This window comes from Amblyomma americanum, chromosome 1 (assembly GCF_052857255.1).
Source record: "Amblyomma americanum isolate KBUSLIRL-KWMA chromosome 1, ASM5285725v1, whole genome shotgun sequence".
In the NCBI taxonomy this organism is placed as follows: Eukaryota; Metazoa; Arthropoda; class Arachnida; order Ixodida; family Ixodidae; genus Amblyomma; species Amblyomma americanum.
The window spans coordinates 179,612,931-179,633,164 of NC_135497.1; the positions used below are offsets into that span (position 1 = coordinate 179,612,931).

Sequence of the window (20,234 nt, forward strand, 5' to 3'; positions counted from 1 at the left end):
AATGCTAGGCATCACATGGGGCAAGGAAATATGCTACAGATTAGAAATTACGACCTACACTGCGCTCATCATCCTCGTCCGTAGAGTTTTCCTCGTTCCATTTACTTACAAGCACAAGGCACTCCGAGCGTATGCAAATTCTAAAGCTTCATTTGGGTAAGCACAACGAATGAATGAGTCAAATAACATTTATTTACTTACATTCAACCGCATAAACGAACAGTTCGATCAGTGTTTATATTTTTTAACGGCAAGCTCATGATTCACCCAAAGATGAGGAAGACGAGGTTTGCGACGTTCCGCGATGTGTTCATCTCTAAAAACTCAAATTTCCTTTAAATAATATAAGGCACACTTTTTACGCACTTCTTGGCCTTCGCCGGATTCTGAGCTGATCCCTCTTTATGGGAGTTAGTCATTAACCTTGCGAGACCAACGACAACCAAACACGGTTGACTACAAATCACCTACTCCTTCAGTGCAGGTGCCCGCCGCGGTGGCTCAGTGGTTAGGGCGCTCGACTACTGATCCGGAGTTCCCGGGTTCGAACCCGACCGCGGCGGCTGCGTTTTTATGGAGGAAAAACGCTAAGGCGCCCGTGTGCTGTGCGATGTCAGTGCACGTTAAAGAACCCCAGGTGGTCGAGATTATTCCGGAGCCCTCCACTACGGCACCTATTCATTTCTTCTTTCACTCCCTCCTTTATTCCTTCCCTTACGGCGCGGTTCAGGTGTCCAACGATATATGAGACAGATACTGCGCCATTTCCTTTCCCCAAAAAAAACAATTATTATTATTATTCAGCGCAGATCGGGTTTGGGGTAGGTGTCGCATTTGTAAATATACAAGCGCAAAACGTAAGCCCATGTTACGGCAGAAGGGAAGACATTACGACAAATCCAGTGCTCTCCTCACTGTAGTCGCGTCTCTTTTTGTGTACTCACTTCGTTTTTACAATGCGTGAGTATCGTTACAACAGATCCTGGTTGAACGAGCGTAATGGAAACGCCTGCTCGATGCTGCGGGCATCTTGGAAGCCTTAACGCGGGAAGCAACGCGCAAGCTGTGCAACATACTCTGAAAAGCTGTTAAAATTGTATGTACTGAATTTCGCGAGATAGGGGTCACAGTCATGCTGTCACAAAAAATCCTCAGCATATTTAATCCAGTTAATGAACAATTTCGAGCGTAAGGAGGCCCGTACCAAATCGCACTCAGCTTGCCACCGTTACAAATGCTGGTAAGGAATTGTCTGTTTTGCTGCTGGGGCCTGATGTTTAATTCACAGGAAGTGTTTTTAAACACCTGTTTTGATGCACAGCACGGAGAAGGCTCAAATGCAAGCATTTTTCTCTTAGTTTTGTACACTAGGTATGCGGATATCCATGGCTATTGAGGAAGGCTCTAATTTTGTTCCTCTTACGTTATGTTAAGGTCTGTTTACACAATGAACCCCATATCGGAGACGCCGCAGTGCCTTTGGCGGTCGTCTGTTGATACCAAGGTCGCCAGTTCGATTCCTGCCGCGGCGGCCATATTTCGATGGAGGCGTAATACAAAAATGCCCGTGTGCTGCAGCGACAAGTGGCGCATGTTAAAGATCCCCATTTGGGCTACATTATTCTGCAGCCCTCCACTGCAGTGTTCCTCATACCCCATGTGTCGGTTCGAGATGTTAAACTCGACAATTACAAAAAAGAAAATCTGGAGACCAGTTTTTGTGTCGCGAAACAGGCTTCGCGTGACGTTCTCCTTTCAGTTCGTTGAGTTCGCGCCTGCCCGTATCTGGCCTGGCCCCGGTTGATGATGATGATGATGATAATGATGATGATTTTGGCCTCTGGTTGAATGGTACGTACCCACGGTGGGGGATTGGACAGGGTACATTGGCCCCGGTTATCTGCGCACCAGGGGTTCCAGCAGAAATTCCGATATCCTTTTTTCTGACGGCGGACCCCGGATCCTTGGCTGCCATGTTGGTGAACGTCGCACAGTGAAATTTGATGCGCATGTCTAATCCTGTTATCAGCACCTGTGGTGCTGGAGGTCGGAGCAAGCGGCTGTAAGTGGATTAGGCATACGCACGGCCAGTCGCCGTGCTACGTTCACCAACATCAGACAATTGTCCGCGGGCAGTGTGCATACCTAACGCACCGAAAGCAGAACGCCGCCCGGACCAAGGAACGGCAAGAGGCCCGTATTGTGAATCCACATTTACTAAAGAATTCCATGATCCATCAAAAGTATCGATTATTATACCTAGTAAAATCACTGCCCGGATGAACAATTTCTGCGCAAATTGTCTGTGTTAATAGCTTGCTGTTCACCATGCATATATTGGCACATAGCCACCCAATCTGAACCTGGCAACGTTTGGCAGAAGGTTAGGTGGGCGGATGAGATTAAGAGGTTTGCAGGCATAAGGTGGGCGCAGCTGGCAAAGGACAGGAATAATTGGAGAGCCATGGGAGAAGCCTTTGTCCTGCAGTGAGCGTAGTTTGGGCTGATGACGACGATGATGATAATGACCCACCCAAACCCCCAACCCAACCTCCCATACCCACACCCAACCCCTTCCTCCCAATGGGAAGCCACTGTTTCGAGAGCACAAACCAGGATGACCAGCGCAGACTGATCGACCAGGCAACCCCGATTGGAACAGATAATGAGGCCCTGGAGTCAGGTCTCTAACCTCTTGGGGCTACAGTCAGGCTGCTGCTGCTGATGATGATGATGATAAAATAAAGTTTTCCAATCGGTCGGTAACATTCAAACTTTAGAACCGACCGCACGCGCACAAATCGAAAGGTTAGAAAACTGAAAAAATTATGCTGCAGAATGCACGTTGTTCTTTCGAGCGAAACCAATTTCGAGCACCGAGAAAAGAAAGTTGAAGAGGCCGAGTTTGCCCCTGCAGCCAGTTGAGAGAACCCCGTTGTGCCGGAAGCTTTGCGAAACGAAAAATAGTTCGCGTTGTACGGCGCATATCCTTTACACGGCATCCTGTACGTGAACTGAAGGCCTTATATATAAGCTCTGAAACGCATTTACCATGGCAGGAACAGGCTGCGGAACTACTTTATGCGCTATTTAGTCGACACGCGTACACATATGAACAGAGTTGAGGAAGAAGTGAGCGTTGATGCGGCGCAAGGCTACAAATACGTGGACCCTTGACCCGGGCAGGCAGTCGGCATCTTGACAGCTGAGTTTCGGAGTGGCATCGAACATGCGCGAGATAGTACACATCCAGACAGGCCAGTGTGGCAACCAGATTGGGGCGAAGGTAAGCCACCTCTACCACCTCGCGGGTTATTTCACGGCTCAGGGGATCGCGGTTGCCATTCTGTCCCAGTGCCGGTCCCGGCGCGTTTTACGTTGGTGATTACGTTGTGTCCTAAACGCCACGTACTAGAATCTCGTTTCAGGATACGGGCGAAAGCAATCGCCTGTAAAGCAGTCGCGGCTTTTACCAGACGTACTGCTTTCGTTCTAAGCTGTGGCCTCTTTGCGTTGGACAATGTTGAGCCCTAGCTAATGCTCATCGAATCTCTTGTTCATGACCACTCCTTTCGCTCTGACCTTTTAATTACTGCTCGCGCTTTGAGAGCGTTGAGATATTGTTGTTGTTTTATGGCATATAGCTCATACTTTATTCCCGGTTGTAAAAAATTCGAGACAATAGGTCTTGGCGGAGAGGTGACATGGAACAGTTTTATGGCAAATGACTGCCGCAAAGCGACGGGCGAGGATTCTTTGCCGGAATTTTTTTTCGCACGACCTAGTTTTCGCGTATGATGCAATTCAAAGGCCTCAAGTGATCTTAGGCCCTGCCGGGTTTCCGCCATCAGCAAGACACATGGCGGGTGAGAATCGATGGCGGTTGAAGATTTGACTACAAAAACCAGTTGACAAGTGGAACTGTAGCAGTTATGTTGCTTTCGCTGTGAATTACAGCCTCTAAATATGCTTTGACTGCCGCCACTGCACGATGTGACGCCACTCTGATTACTGAAATCTTTTCCCGTCTGCAGTTTTGGGAGGTGATTTCCGATGAGCATGGCATCGATCCAAGCGGGGCGTACCATGGCGATTCGGACCTCCAGTTGGAGCGCATCAATGTCTACTACAATGAGGCCTCCGGTACGCATCTGGCTGTATTGCGGTTGATAATTTCACTTTTAAGCTTCCCTGTCGAGTTGATCTTGCCTTGCGGCTGTTTCGCACTGCTAAGCATTACGGAAATTTTCCGGGCCGTTTGGCACATGACTTCAACGGAAACAGCAAACGAAAGACAAAACCGAACGCTGTGTCTATGGTTGTCCCTTATTCTCGGTCCTGCCTTAATAGCGGTGTTTGTGCTGTTAAGCTGACATCTGGCCTGTCAATGGAGCTTCTTCAACGGCAGGCCTTTGCTCTTCAAGCTTTAAATTCTACAACCGATCGCGCAAACCTAGTTAGGTCGAAGTGCAAGTCTAGTGACCTCTTCTGCTTGCGGCACGTTATGTTAGGCTATTGCAGCTTTTCAGGTTGCATTGCCCCATGTCCCGCAGGGATTAGCTTGAAGGTTCTTGACCAGAAGCTTTTTTCTCATAGGCAATGAATGTTCACAACGCGAATGAGTTTTTAATAATAATAATAATAATTGGTTTTGGGGGAAGGAAATGGCGCAGTGTCGGTCTCATATATCGGCGGACACTTGAACCGCGCCGCAAGGGAAGGGATAAAGGTGGGAGTAAAAGAAGAAAGGGAGAGAGAGGTGCCGTAGTGGAGGGCTCCGGAATAATTTCCACCACCTGGGGATCTTTAACGTGCACTGACATCGCACAGCACACGGGCGCTCCATAAAAACGCAGCCGTCGCGGTCGGGTTCGAACCCGGGTTCTGAATTCCCTCGTCAGGTTTGACGAAGACATAGTACGTCTCCCCTCTACTACGTTTCCTCTTGCTGCAGTGAGTTTGTAAGGAGTTTTTAACTCTATGTTTGCTAATACTGCCGCTGTGCTTCATTTGGAAGGGGCTCGATCATGACATCCATGATTCGGCGGACGCATTTCTATGGAGGCGAGATCATAAAGAGCCGTGTGTTCTGCGCTCTTATTGCGCGTAAAGTAACCCGAGGTGGTGCAAATTTATCCAGAGGCCGGCACTACAGCGTTGATGACAGCCCATGTACAGAATTCGGAATGTTAATCCCATATAGGACACTGTAATTTTAGTAATACGGAACAGAATCGAAACAGGAGTCGCAACAGGACGTTAATGTAGTGACATCATTTTGATCCATCTCAATTTATCTATCAACATTTCACCTTATGTTTTTCTGCTGAAAGATATTTAAATATTTTATTATTAAATATAACTGGATCTGCTGTTTAAAGGCCGGAGGGTGGCGCAAGGACCTAGTAGTGCCGCTTTTATTTGCTATGACGCCTACAGTTGGCGCGCTCCATTTTCATTTCTTTAACTGGCTTTGTTGTGACGCAGGTACTTGTAATAACTGCACGGTATCTTTGCTGCCGCTAAGTGATATTTGTTTTTTGTTTGAGGAGGTAAATACGTGCCTCGGGCCATCCTGGTTGACTTGGAGCCGGGAACCATGGACGCCGTCCGCTCGGGACAGTTTGGACAACTCTTCCGGCCGGATAACTTTGTGTTCGGTAAGGGGCTTCTCGGCTTAAAACCTACTACATAAACACTCCCACAAGAGCGCACAGTATAGACTAATCTTTAAAGCGCACAACTGGCTAAATTTGTACCCACATCTCTGTACGCACAGCGAATCCTCGCTCAGTATAATCCAGTCCGAGTGGCAGTCAGTTTAATAAAGCCACGCAATCAAGTAATTTGAGTTTGATCTATGAACATTCTCATCAGTTCCTTGCGAAACCTAGGCCGCCAAGATTGAGACGCAAGCTTGGTGGTTCATCAAGAATGTAGTGCGCCGTGAAAAGAGCATATTACGAGAGAGGGAACACATGGGCCATTTCGAAAATAAAATGAATTGGAATCGAGGATATACAAGGCAAAAGCTGTCGGCGTTCAATGTGTTCATTGACGTGGACACCGTTCTAGACGCTTAAGGAAGTGCGTAAACTGGCTCCCCGGGTCAGTGGACGCTTCACTCGCCCTTCGAGGTACGTGACGATGGTGAAGACATGTGGGCTGCATACATTAATAATAATTGGTTTTTGGGGAAAGGAAATGGCGCAGTATCTGTCTCATATATCGTTGGACACCTGAACCGCGCTGTAAGGGAAGGGATAAGGGTGGGAGTGAAGAAGAAAGGAAGAAAGAGGTGTCGTAGTGGAGGGCTCCGGAATAATTTCGACCACCTGGGAATCTTTAACGTGCTCTGAAATCGCACAGCCTACGGGCGCCTTAGCGTTTTGCCTCAGTAAAAACGCAGCCGCCACGGTCGGGTTCGAACCCGGGAACTCCGGAGCAGTAGCTGAGCGCCCTAACCACTGAGTCATCGCGGTGGGTCTCTGCATACATTAGCCCTGATAACTTCGTGGTAGACACGCGGCACTGCAGTAATAGGCCGCAGCGTTCATTGGGTGATCAACCTCTCGCGATCATCAACTGCAACCTGCCACAGAGGCAGGGTGAACGCGCTGCATATCCAAAGTGCGGAAGGCAATCAAATGGGGTTTGAAAGTGATGGCTTTACTGGCCGCAAACTTGCGATTTCGCCGTGGCGGTGCTCCGAGGAAGTACATAACGTCACAACGCGCGGCTCACCGCGCATATTTCTCTCGTTCTCGCTCCCTAGTCACTACTGAGCATGCGCCACTAGTAGCATCGAGCCACATGTGTCCGCCGCTGCGCAGCGCCACGCCTTTCCTCAAAATCCAACTTTCAATTTTCAGTTTTCTCTTTTTTCTTTCCCTCCCTCCTTTATCGCTTCCTTTACGGCTCGGTTCGGGTGTCCACCGAGATATGTGAGACGGTTACTGTGTCATTTCCTTTCCTCAAAAACCAAACAAAACTAGTCAGCCGACGGTGTTCATAGTTCATTGGCGTTGACAACTTTGAAAAGGCCGTTCATTTTCACGAAAGGAATGACGTAATAATAAATGTAATAATTGGTTTTTGGGGAAAGGAAATTGCGCAGTATCTGTCCCGTATATCGTTGGACACCTGAACCGAGTCGTAAGGGAAAGGATAAACGAGGGAGTGAAAGAAGAAAGAGGTGCCGTAGTGGAGGGCTCCGGAATAATTTCGACCACTTGGGGATCTTTCACGTGCACTGACATGGCACAAGACGCGGGCGCCTTAGCGTTTTTCCACCATAAAAATGCAGCCGCCGCTGTCGGGTTCGAACCCGGGAACTCCGGATCAGTAGCCGAGCGCCCTAACCACTGAGCCACCGCGGCGCAAAACCGGCTCCGTGGGTCAGTGGAGACCTAAATCTCGCATTCATGCACGTGGGTTCCCCACACTGGATAGGCAGCGTGCCCTCCCTGCCACCCTTGGAGGTGGCACGCAGTTAATGGTTGATCGCGAGATATTGATCAGCAAACGAACGCAGCGGCCTAGCTATTGCTGCAGTGCCGCATGTCAGCCACAACGCTGTCAGCGCTATTGCATTCAGGCCCCATCTCTCTCCCACCACTGCCACGTGCATCAAATCACGAATGAGGCGTCCGCATATCCAGGCAGCCAGTTATGCGCCCTTCCTTTGTACAACTCCATCGTCGTCTAGAACATCGTCAACGCCAAGAACACAGTGAACGCCGACACCTTTCGCTTTGTATACCCTAGATTAACTGAGCTAATCCACATTAATTTTTTCCAGTTGCATGCCAACGCCATGTTGCATGAAAGCGAAAGTGAGGTGTCCACTGACCCAGGGAGCCAGTTGTGCGCCTTTCCTTTCGTAAAAATGAACGGCCTCTACGTTGTCAACACCAATGCACCAAATGAGCGCCGGCGGCTCATTTTTTTTTTTTAGGAAAGGAAATGGAGCAGCAACTGTCTCATATGTCTCGGTGGACACTAGATCGAATGGATAAAGGCGGGATGGAAACCAGAAAAAAGAAAACATGAAAATCGAATTTAAGGAAAGGTGTGGCGCGACGCAGCGGCGGAACACCTATTGCTCGGTGCAACTAGTGGCTCAAGCGCAGTAGTGACTAGACACGATTACCCGAAATGGGCCGCTGGCTATAGCCTAGCGTAGCTCTCGCTACAAAAAATTCCATCCGCATTTGACACAACACCACATCACTCAGCAAAACGCATAGGTGGCGCATTACACAAGGAAGGAAGGCGGCCGTCTGCGGGGACAATCCGGCATAAAACAAAATATTACAGACAAATATAACACAGGATATGAGCACAACTGGCGGTTCTCCCTCCCCTGTGTTCATGTCATTTGTCATGATCCATAACAGCGCGACAGACGGGACAAAGAAGAGGAGACACAACACACAGCGCTGTGTGTTGTGTCTCCTCTTCTCTGTCCCGTCTGTCGCGCTGTTATGGATCATCGTCAGCACCAACTCGCCCAACAACTGGTATTGTCATTTGTCACCCGTTTTACATAGGGACTCGCTGGAGAGATTGTGTTCTGTAGCCTAGTACAATGCGAGTCATGACTTGTTGAATTGTTTGCAGACGTGAACATATATTTTCAACTTCTTTCACCCGTCGCATTATCGGGAACTTCCGCAAGCTGTTAACTTCAACTGTGTTGAGCGTTGTTTATCTCTCTTCTCGCTACCTCCACCACGCAGCATAGGTATTGTTTTTTCCGCCCAGGACATGGCTTTCTTTCATGCCCAGCTTTCTGGGACATCTACTACTTGTGCCATCTACCGGCAGTGGCGGCAACAGGGAGCGTAACTGAATGGGAAGGGGTACAAAAAAGTCGTAAAATGTGAACAAAATCACCTACAAAAATGCTTCGGGGATTTGTGTAATATACATTTAGCTGAGGAATGTGCCGAAGTTTCTGTCCTGTGCTATTAATACACGAGCTTCCCAGCGCGTTTGAATATTATACGATGCTGCCTACGGGAGGGGGCCAAAGTTTGGCATTTTTCCAGACTTTGAAACTGTATAGCACCGTAACACGGATAGATATCGAAAATGCTTCCCAGCTTTAGGTACCCAAATATATGGTGTTTAAAATGGTGTGCAACGATCTGGCATAGCTTTGATCGAGAAGCTTCCTGAGGCCTTTTAATTGAAACGTGATATTGCCTAAAATATGAAAGATGGCGCCCGGCACCGTGCTACGCTGCAGAAATGGTTCGGACTGCTGAAGTTGCGTCCATTTCGACGCTTACCTTTTTATCGGGTGACTTTTGCCTTGCAGACAAGAAAACATGTCAGAGCTCAAACCCAGTGTCTCGACCGGAACTTTAAATAAAGAAGGTTGTTACGATGACCATGCATTAACGCAGCTACATAAAATATTCGTGGCTGTTCATATATGCTTGTCGTGGAGAGACTTTGCAAATTGTCAGCCCTTTGCTATTATCTAAAAAGTTTATTGGGGCGTGTGATCATAATATATTAGGGTATAAGAGCTAGCTCGCCTGAATTTTAGCTATTCTTGTTACTTTTAAAGAGCGTAGCGGCATTCAAACGGCCGACATTAAAATGTATTCGCGGATATAAATGTTTAAGTTTATTCTTTTAATACTTATTTAAGAAAATTTGATACAGCTTTACTCAGAAACATTCTGAAGCTGTTCAGCTGTTGTCGGGCCGAACACAGAATTCGGAGTCTAGAAGCAAATAGCGTCTAGATAGACGTTCAGGTTGTTACTGTCACGTTCACCTGTAATGCTTTCAAATTAGTGACTCTAGCGTTGTCCGAATATGGTGACTCGAGTTTGCACTTAGAGTTCTAACCTGGGTTCAGAACCTTTTGTTTTGGTCAACTAATTTTAATAAATGTGCTCGTTTCTATAGAAAATATATTTGTATGAATGTATGAATGAAAAATTTCACGCATGATCACTATTCATACTTTTATTGCTGCAGCTATTGGCGACTTTTTTTGCTGTTCTTTCATTCCGACTTCTGTAATATGCATGCATGATGTATTGCCGGGATCCATCCTGTGTAACACAACTGAAAAAGTGAGGCTTCGCTTTTGAGGTACGAAACTTCGCTTTTAAAGATACCGCAAGATACCGCCAACTTTTTTTCATTTTTGCAAACAAATTGGTGAATTTAATTGTGTCCACTTCTGGGCTACGTAAAAGCGCTTTTACATGGACGTCATCAAGGAAGCATTTCATAGCGGTATATATAAATGGTAAATATGGTGGCTGTCGCAGTTTGCGGCACTGCCAGCCGCTACGCTGCCAGTCGCTGCTACGCTGCTTCGTCGGCCGATTGTCATGATATCGCATTTAATTCTCCCGCACCTCCCAGAGTGACATCGCAAGGGGCCGCCAGGTGCAAGAGGGTTAACCACGGATTAACAGGGTTAGTCGCGATGTCATATCAATCGTCTGAAGCGACTGTCTTGACAGCCTCCTTTGAAGAACGTTTGCATCTGTCCTTTGAGGCTGGGCTGTAATAATTTTAAGCAATAAATTTTTCTTTTTCACCAGTATAATAGATGAGTTGCGTTATCGCAAGCAGCATGCTTTTAAGATTCATCTTCTTCAAAATGCTATGAAAACGTGTAAAAAATTGACCGCCAATAGCAAGATCAAAGGATGTCAAGGGGTATAAATTAGAGGGGGAAGAAAAATAAAAAACAACTAAGTGTCCTGCCCACGCCAGTACAAATACTACATTGAGACTGTTAAAAGAATGAAAACTAGAAGTGCCCCCCGTTAGGACGGCCAATAAAAATCAAGAGAAACACCCCCACAAATACATTCAAAGAGAGAGAGAGGGGCGGGTGGGGGGGTGGCAAAGTCTTGCACAGGGTGCCGGGTGATGTGAGGCCGGCTCAGGACCCAGCCGCTATGCCCACATTTCAGCGTACGCGAAATGCAACAACGCTCCGGCTGTTTACCCCCGGGGGGTCGAATTAGTTCGAAGCGCTCCAGTGCGCTGTCCCTCATAGCCTGTAATGGAACTAATTTGTATAATTTCATTGTAGCTTTTCCCAGTTCCCAGGTTACTCTGCCTGCAGCAGCTTTGATTTCTGTGGTCAGGTGAAAAACTAATTATACTGCACTGAACAATACTATCGCTTACTTTGGAAGCAGCAGCGTTTGGTAAATCAAACCAAATACAATTGTAATAGAGAGGTAGAGCGCAACAAAAATAACCAGACGCTAAAAAGGAATGTATACCAATAATATAAGTCACGAATTGTATTCTATGTTACAAAGTTAATGAGAATATCAAATAGGCGGGGATGTCATTAGAGCAGGCGGGGATGTCATTATAGCACGTAGCGGAAAGCACAATGTCAGCAAATTACCATGAATGAAGGGGAAGCCTTCATAACGATAACACTCATGGGAAGTGATCTGTTACGTTTACAGTAATATTCGAAGCACTGGAGATTATATTTCTTTTCTCCTTTGCACCTTGGGGAGGAAATCGAGCAAATGTAATAGGTCTATTTTCATGGCGTCGCTGTCAATAAACTTGCACTTGTCACACTATCTGATAGCTGGTGCGGAAGGGTTATAACTTCCCCGCAAAAAGGCAAGGACAAGGGCTATAGTGCCGACATAAAATATTTTATTATACACTTTTTATACAACATTTGGAAACAGAATGTGTACAGTCAGAATCACATAGCGTGATTACCTTGTGTTCATGTTACATGTACAACCAGAACGATGCACTCCAAACGTAACGAATATGAATATAACTAAACACACTTCACAGCAACATGGCATACAAAAGAAGCAACACTTTGCGAAAAGAATAAAGAACAAGGCAAACTTTTAATCGGTTGCCAAACAAAATGAGTCAGCAAAGAAGGACATACAAATGAACATAAACGATGGCATTGAATGTGCGTAGTACTGCTGTCGTCACTTTTCTCGAGCCTGTTTGTGCGCATTGTGCACTTGATGCCAGTATCATATGATCTACGCCCGATACGACCAATCAGTTTTCTTAAATTCGCTGCAAAATTTTTTCCTGCTGCCCCGCAGAACTTAAAGGCGTGTGTGCATGTTCATTTTCAAAGCACACCCCCCCAAGTACTTTTTCTAGCTGTACTGATTGCGTTATAGATCTGTTATCCATGGTTTGTTTACATAAAAGAATTTTTTTACGCAAAAGACAAGCCAAAAGATCAGTTTAAAAGTGACAACGGGAATACTTACAAAACACACATATCACATTTATATTACACCAAAAAATTGCTCAGGGCATATATGGCAGGTAAACAGTCACATAATACAAATACACTATTTTTAGTACACACCGAACACTCCTTTAGAAGCAGGTTACATAAGGCATCAGGAACATTACTCTTCATCTTCAAGCAGTGATGCACTTTCTAAACTAGAGGTACAACACAGCACTATAAATACAGGAGGAAACACGCAAAACTAAAAGGCACATCTCACCACATAACAGTTACCTCCTCCTATGACTACAATCATTGCTTTTCTCTTTCTTTCCTTACAAGGTTGCGAAGTTTTTCTATTGATTTGACTTTCGTCGACATTCCCATAGCCCGAAGCTCCGTGCGCAATTCTCCTTCATTCATGTCGTCCACATTTTGTAGACAGTTTCCTTCGCTCACTTTTTCATCTGCACAGCGTAGCCTCTTCGCCCGTGTCTCTTGAATACGTCCCTCAAACCAGTACTCTTGGTCCCGCTTTTTATATGCACGGCTTAGTCTGATATTCTCACTCACTTCAAGCCTTTTCGCCAGCTTGAGAGCGTCAGCGGCTGCATTCCACATGTTAGACTTCCCATGGTGTAGATGCTCTAGGACGTCGTTTTTTCCTCTAACCCTTGGCTTGAAATTCAACCAAGGCAATTGAACCTTTCGTGCTTTGCGGAAGCGTGGTGCGCCAGAATATGAATGTACGGCGTAACTCTATCGCCACCATAGCCTTTGCAACCTTGGGCCCCTAATTCTAAGAACGTGTGAAATAATTCTGAGATTTCTCTTTCTATGCAGCGACCTTCAATATCATTTTCCAGGTGGTACAAAATTTTCCGCATAAGCTTCCAAAGGAGCAAAGTTTTTTCCTCTGTTTGAGGGTGCAACTTCCCGGCCAGTTTTTCAGGCAAAGCTTTCAGCAGGCGCTCACAATCGCCCCCCGATACCGACGTGAATGTTTTTCCCTTGTTTCCTTCATTGGTTTCCCAGACGTGAAATTTAATCCCACAGTTATTTATGGCGTCAACGATGTCCTGAACGTGTATGGTCATACAACGTGGGTTGCGGACTTTTTCACGGTAATCTGTCTTCTGCTTCTGAAAGCAATCCATCTACAAGGCAGTTAACTATTCTTAACTTCATGTGCAATACATCAGGAATTACTAAATTAGAGCCGAAGTTAAACAATGGCACGTTTTTCATCCCGTTCGCCTCTGCGCAGCAATCAGCTTTCATGTTCTCGAGAGTGCGGATCAAAGGAGGCTCATTAAAGCTCCTGTTACTTGTCAGAACTGAGCACCTTGTCTGTGGGTTTGCTCGACAAAATGGACAAGGATAGTGTGATGCAGCAGACTGCAGACCCTGAACAACAAGCAAAAATTTCAAATCTGACCCTAGACAGATGCGAATCGGAATCTCGTGGTCCAATACAGATATGCTACTCCTTCGTGCGACAACATTAATTTCTTTTATCAAATCCCGAAAAGCATCTCTTATTTCAAAATAACCTTCCGGGATCTCCGCCAAACCGAGAAGGCGATGAAGGTTATGGCTTTGTAGGTGCCGCGTTTTGCAGATGATGACGAATGATAATGTTGTCCAGGTCGTGCGTCTACTCACAACGCAGCCATCACCCTCTATGTTTACAAAGAGTGCCTCGGTGGAGATCTCTGTCTCTGAGTGGCTTGCCTTTATTGCCTATTCCAGTACTGATTTTCTTCAGGATACAGTTTGTGCAAGTATACGCCTTTCACAACCCGCCCCTTCAGGTCAGAATGGCGCTGGCAACAATTGGGCCAAGGGCCACTACACCGAGGGTGCTGAACTAGTGGACTCGGTGCTCGACGTTGTGCGCAAGGAAGCGGAATCCTGTGACTGCCTGCAGGGATTCCAGCTGACCCACTCCCTGGGCGGTGGTACTGGATCTGGCATGGGCACACTGCTCATCTCGAAGATCCGTGAAGAGTACCCCGATCGCATCATGAACACCTACAGTGTAGTGCCCTCTCCAAAGGTGTGTGACATTATCTGCAGGACCCAATTTCAGCATCTTTGAAACAAATCAAACATGACATTTTGGCCTTGCTTTATAAGGCGTCTTCCTTGAATTTTGATGATTAGTCGTTATGCACAAAGTTCTCATTCTCTTCCTGCGGCTACCTCTAGGTTTCGGACACTGTCGTCGAGCCCTACAATGCTACTTTGTCAGTGCATCAGCTTGTGGAAAACACCGACGAGACCTACTGCATCGACAACGAAGCACTCTACGACATCTGCTTCCGGACGCTTAAGCTCACGACTCCCACCTACGGAGACCTTAACCACTTGGTTTCTGCAACGATGTCGGGTGTGACCACATGCCTGAGGTAAGTATTTCGCAGCTTCGTTCAAGGGGTAACTTAAGCGCCTCATGCATGTTCATAAAGAGCCCAAAGAGGTCGACAGCATCCGCCGAATTGCTAGTTCCGACGGTAGTGATCGGTTCATTATGGAACAAGCACTGCAAAGACTGCGGTCGCTAAGGTCTTTTACAAAATATTTAGAGTAATACACTACAGCTAATCTCCATGTATAAAGTGCATGTGGTGGCGATATTTTCAGAAAACACAATGACGAGCAAGAAAGCAAATAAAAGCACCCTCACCATCCGCATAAAAACTAACAAACACCGCAACTGCTATAGCCAGCCAAGCAGCTGCTCAAGGAAGCTTTGAAAAGCACTTCAAGGAAAGTGAATTTGGCAACGGCAGCAATAACGAGAAGGCGGCTGTCGTCGGGAATAATGGAGTGGCGCCTAATCTATGGCATGCGATTGCACACATTGGGAATAAAATGTCCGTGTTTAACCACTGTACCTCAGAAACTCATGAGGCGAAAAGGTAAATTAAGGCCTCGCGCTGTAAATGATTAAAAACTACTCTGTTCACAAAGCAAACATCTCAAATCTCTTGGAAATAATTTAGGTGTGTGTCAGTGGAGAATGCTTATTGAACTGTTTCTCATTTATAAAGCGCACATTTATCTCGTTCAGCTCCTTAATCCTAGAGTACAGGACCTTTATATAAAGCCTCACGTACAGTGAAATCATTTATCCCCGTTTTCTCTTCGGGAAAAGGGAATACAAATTCCCACGTTTTGGTATGGAATTTTTTCTTCGATAAATAGTGGCACTTTCTGAGGAAGTTGGGAGCCACATTAGCCTGCTGAGCAGTCAGTATGGAATACTGGTTGCCATTGTTGGGGGATGGTGTTTTAGGGCCTGCAGAACGATCACATAATTTTAAAGTGCCACGACAACCGGCAGACCGGTGAAGTTAATACCCATCGATGTTTTCCTAATGTAGTAATTTGTATAACCTTTGAAGCTGGATACGAAGCAGTGACCATGTGAAGAATCCATTTTTATTTTTTTGTGATTTTGCCAATGAATCGAAACAGCAACAGAAGAAATCTTGTTATCTGACTGGGGCTGGTTTGCTTCTCCGCCGTTGTAATTTGGCTGAGGCAAATAAGAGGCATGCAGTTTCAATGTTCTCTAGAACAGACTGGCAAAGTGTAAACTATGTCACTTCTGAAATTTCCATGAGTTCGTTCTTTCATTGGGCTTCGTTGTCTGCACTGGCGTGAAGAGAACTGAATTTCAAATTTGATGACCCGATATTCAAAAGCTTGAATGAACAGCGGCAAAAATCGCGACATTCTACAAGATGCCTCCACTGACCATTGTAGCTGCTCCATAATCTTACCACAATCTTGTTCTGACTGCTCCCAAACAAGAGCGCCCAACATAAATTCTCTCTCCCCTTGTGAATTAAGCGGGCTTCTAATCAAACACCGTCCCATTCCTCACAGATTTCCTGGGCAGCTGAATGCTGATCTTCGCAAGCTGGCCGTTAACATGGTGCCCTTCCCTCGCCTCCACTTCTTCATGACTGGCTTTGCTCCACTCACGTCCCGCGGCTGCCAGCAGTACCGGGCTCTGACTGTGCCGGAGCTGACGCAACAGATGTTCGATGCCAAAAACATGATGGCTGCTTGCGACCCCCGCCACGGTCGTTACCTGACAGTTGCTGCAGTCTTCAGAGGCCGAATGAGCATGCGGGAAGTCGATGACCAGATGCTCAACATCCAGAACAAGCAGTCGAGTCACTTCGTTGAATGGATCCCGGACAATGTAAAGACAGCTGTCTGTGACATACCGCCTCGAGGTCTGAAGATGTCGGCTACTTTCATTGGGAACAGCACAGCCATTCAAGAGCTTTTCAGGCGGATCTCCGAGCAGTTTACAGGTGACCATCGTGTTTGATTTGAAAGTGCTTCTTAAAAGCACATGCTTTCGTTGTAGGGACCCATTGCTGTCGATTTTCTGGAACAGCGCATTTTCGGGGACAGTTCTAGGAGTGTGACCCCGCCTGCTTGATATATTATTATTTTTTCAGCTATGTTCCGCCGCAAGGCCTTTCTGCACTGGTACACCGGAGAGGGCATGGACGAGTTGGAGTTCACCGAGGCAGAGTCCAACTTGAACGAACTGGTGTCAGAATACCAACAGTACCAGGAGGCCCCAGATGAGGACGAGGGGGAATTCGAGGAGACCCAGGCAGAGGCCTAGTTTGTGTGCAGTGCCTTTTTTTTGGTTTACAATAAAGTGTTTGTTTGTCATGGATCCTTCTTTTTGAGCCAGGTGCTTGTGCACTTTAGTTATGTCGTAGGCCCGGACTGCGTCACAAGGATGGTCACGCAGAGCAGCTAAACCTTACTGTATTGCAATGTGCGCACATCTGTAAATAGCCGTGTGACTTGCGTTTTCGGCATTTTGACGAAACTCTGAAATCTGTTAAAATCTTCTCATCGAACCACTTTTAGAGCGAGCGCAAGGTGATCTTAAGGAAAACAAGTTTTGATGAGCTATTATTGTTCTCGGATACTTCCTGTCTGATGATGTGGCAAATTCTCTGTGCTGTCGAAACAGATATGAGACGAGCCGGTTTGTAGAACATCGCTACGGAGAATACATTTTGCTTATTCTCAGTGTTACTTGACTGAGGTTTTTGGCGTATTATCTAGCCATCATCTTTTGTCTCTCATTTTTACGATCTTGAACAAAAATTTCAGTGACGGGATCTTCGTCAATACTAGGACGATCGAATCCCTTTCCTTGAGAGGCTCTTCTAATTGGAAGGAAAACACGTTGAGAAGACGCCGACAGGACATCAAGTGGCATTTGAGGCTGCTTGACCAATTGTTCAGCAATAGTCCAGCTCCTCGGGGCTGCTGAACCTGTAGCGATCGAACCACAAGGCCCATATCTCGTCCTTCTGTGAGCGGCATAGCCCTAACCCGGGACGCTGCGCAGAAAGGTTCGTCGTCAAAGGCTTTGGCGATTCGCCACTGTGAGGAGCCCTCAACCCTTAACACTCAACGCACATTGTCCGTGTTGAATTCTGCGCTATTGATTCAGAATCCCTTAGCGTGGTGTCCACAGAAACGGAGGGTAGGTGCTTTGGAAGCCACGCGAGATTTCGTGATCTGAAAGCCCTATGGTTGGAGGCGGGAGCGAATTTTCCGGCTAGGGCCTGGGGTAAACAGCTTTTTGTCTCTATAGCAGTTTAGCGTCAGCATCACCAGCTCTTAATGCGATAGCGGTAAAGGCCCCGTTCACCCGAAAATCCAGTACCGATGTTCGTGTTTTCGGTGTTGCGAGTGAAAAATCGCAAGCTCTTGATTGCCCAGGTAGAATGCCCAGGTATTTTTGGATGCAAAGTAGAGAACGACCGTCTGCATATATGGTAATTAACCGATTGTATTACCGCGTTATACCCTTAGGGCGGAGCTTAAGTGATCATTCCAAGTTTTGCATGGCAGGTAGGAAAGCGCTTCCTGATGTCCCCGAGGGGCTCAAGTATGTCTCCGTAGTACGTTTTCATTACAGGATAGGTTCCCATTTCGTCGACTACCGCTTGGTTTTATGACCGCGAGCTGTGGCGTTCGTGATTTGATTCCCGGTGTGTAGAGCCCATGTCATGGTAAGTGGTTCTCAGCTGGTACCCCCATGGCGGAATATTTGGGAAGCCTTCTCGATGGGGCTACCGCTGGTGTAATTACGACTGATTGTCTGCGAGTCGAGGTTACTGTCAAGGATCTGTGCCATCTGTTGCCGTCGGCGACTGCGAGGATTTTCGTGGTCAAATAGCATCCAGGTCGCGGCAGTGTAACGCGAAATTCGGCGACAACTCGTGCACTACTGGAGTGGAACTCGTTGCATTTTTATCGCCTTACCGTAATATCCGGTATACAGTCCGCACGCAGTGTATAGTCCGCAACACACAATTTTGGCTGCATATGGATTGTAAAACTTTTATTTCCAACAGTTTGAGAGGCTTTAGGCCCCTCGCCTAAACGACAGCCAGAATGTCCTGGCTTGTGGCGGCGTCTTCGGCCAGTTGTACGACCTTTGTCTGAATCATCAGATCGGTGCTGAATAGGAGAGGCTCCCATTGGTCAAGCGACAGAATTTTTTCCCTCCAGGGGGGCAAAAGGGCATTTCCAATATATATGGTTGAGATCCGCGTTGTGGTGACATAGCTTGCACACATTTGAATAGTGTGACGAATAATAAAGACTACACATACCTGGGTTCTGGAACGTATGAGTCTGGAGAAGGCTGATGAGAAAAAAAAATACTAGACTTTCCGCACTCGTTACATACACTATCAGAATCAGGCGTGCGAACAGCACATAAAATTATATTTGGCGCAGTTCAAGTATCACAAAACGTGGCAATAGAGTAAGCTTCGCGAACTTTGTGCCACATTCAGCGATGCTGAAAAGGAAAAAATGCTGTGCAGTGCATATATACAGATGGTCCGCAAAGCGCAAAATATAAATTTTTTAGCATGTATAACTCGCAGACTGTATACCAGAAACAATAGTATATGTTACAGAATTTCTGCCCCTCCCCCTAAAAGAGCCGCTTGCTATATATATATATATATATATATATATATATATATATATATATATCAAATTCTTTCTCAGCATACAGGAAATGCTAGGCATCTCATGGGGCAAGGAAATATGCTACAGATTAGAAATTACGACCTACACTGCGCTCATCATCCTCGTCCGTAGAGTTTTCCTCGTTCCATTTACTTACAAGCACAAGGCACTCCGAGCGTATGCAAATTCTAAAGCTTCATTTGGGTAAGCACAACGAATGAATGAGTCAAATAACATTTATTTACTTACATTCAACCGCATAAACGAACAGTTCGATCAGTGTTTATATTTTTTAACGGCAAGCTCATGATTCACCCAAAGATGAGGAAGACGAGGTTTGCGACGTTCCGCGATGTGTTCATCTCTAAAAACTCAAATTTCCTTTAAATAATATAAGGCACACTTTTTACGCACTTCTTGGCCTTCGCCGGATTCTGAGCTGATCCCTCTTTATGGGAGTTAGTCATTAACCTTGCGAGACCAACGACAACCAAACACGGTTGACTACAAATCACCTACTCCTTCAGTGCAGGTGCCCGCCGCGGTGGCTCAGTGGTTAGGGCGCTCGACTACTGATCCGGAGTTCCCGGGTTCGAACCCGACCGCGGCGGCTGCGTTTTTATGGAGGAAAAACGCTAAGGCGCCCGTGTGCTGTGCGATGTCAGTGCACGTTAAAGAACCCCAGGTGGTCGAGATTATTCCGGAGCCCTCCACTACGGCACCTATTCATTTCTTCTTTCACTCCCTCCTTTATTCCTTCCCTTACGGCGCGGTTCAGGTGTCCAACGATATATGAGACAGATACTGCGCCATTTCCTTTCCCCAAAAAAAACAATTATTATTATTATTCAGCGCAGATCGGGTTTGGGGTAGGTGTCGCATTTGTAAATATACAAGCGCAAAACGTAAGCCCATGTTACGGCAGAAGGGAAGACATTACGACAAATCCAGTGCTCTC

General features: G+C 46.4%; 1 protein-coding gene across 1 annotated transcript; it reads left to right on the plus strand.

The window, feature by feature from the left end:
* The first annotated feature begins 3,110 nt into the window (after positions 1–3,110).
* LOC144093858 (tubulin beta-4 chain-like) lies at positions 3,111–16,943 on the plus strand. Its single transcript, XM_077627592.1, has 7 exons — positions 3,111–3,286; positions 4,035–4,143; positions 5,550–5,660; positions 14,047–14,291; positions 14,444–14,643; positions 16,130–16,566; positions 16,717–16,943. The coding sequence occupies exons 1-7, from the start codon at positions 3,230–3,232 to the stop codon at positions 16,887–16,889; spliced, it is 1,332 nt and encodes a 443-aa protein (XP_077483718.1). The 5' UTR covers positions 3,111–3,229; the 3' UTR covers positions 16,890–16,943.
* The last annotated feature ends 3,291 nt before the right edge of the window (positions 16,944–20,234 follow it).

Bases quoted from the DNA above. Each gene is read 5' to 3' on its own strand.
- LOC144093858 (XM_077627592.1), top strand. From the start codon at position 3,230: ATGCGCGAGATAGTACACATCCAGACAGGCCAGTGTGGCAACCAGATT. The intron at 5,661-14,046 runs GTAAGGGGCTTC...CCGCCCCTTCAG, and splicing joins GCCGGATAACTTTGTGTTCG to GTCAGAATGGCGCTGGCAAC. The intron at 14,292-14,443 runs GTGTGTGACATT...GGCTACCTCTAG, and splicing joins GTGTAGTGCCCTCTCCAAAG to GTTTCGGACACTGTCGTCGA.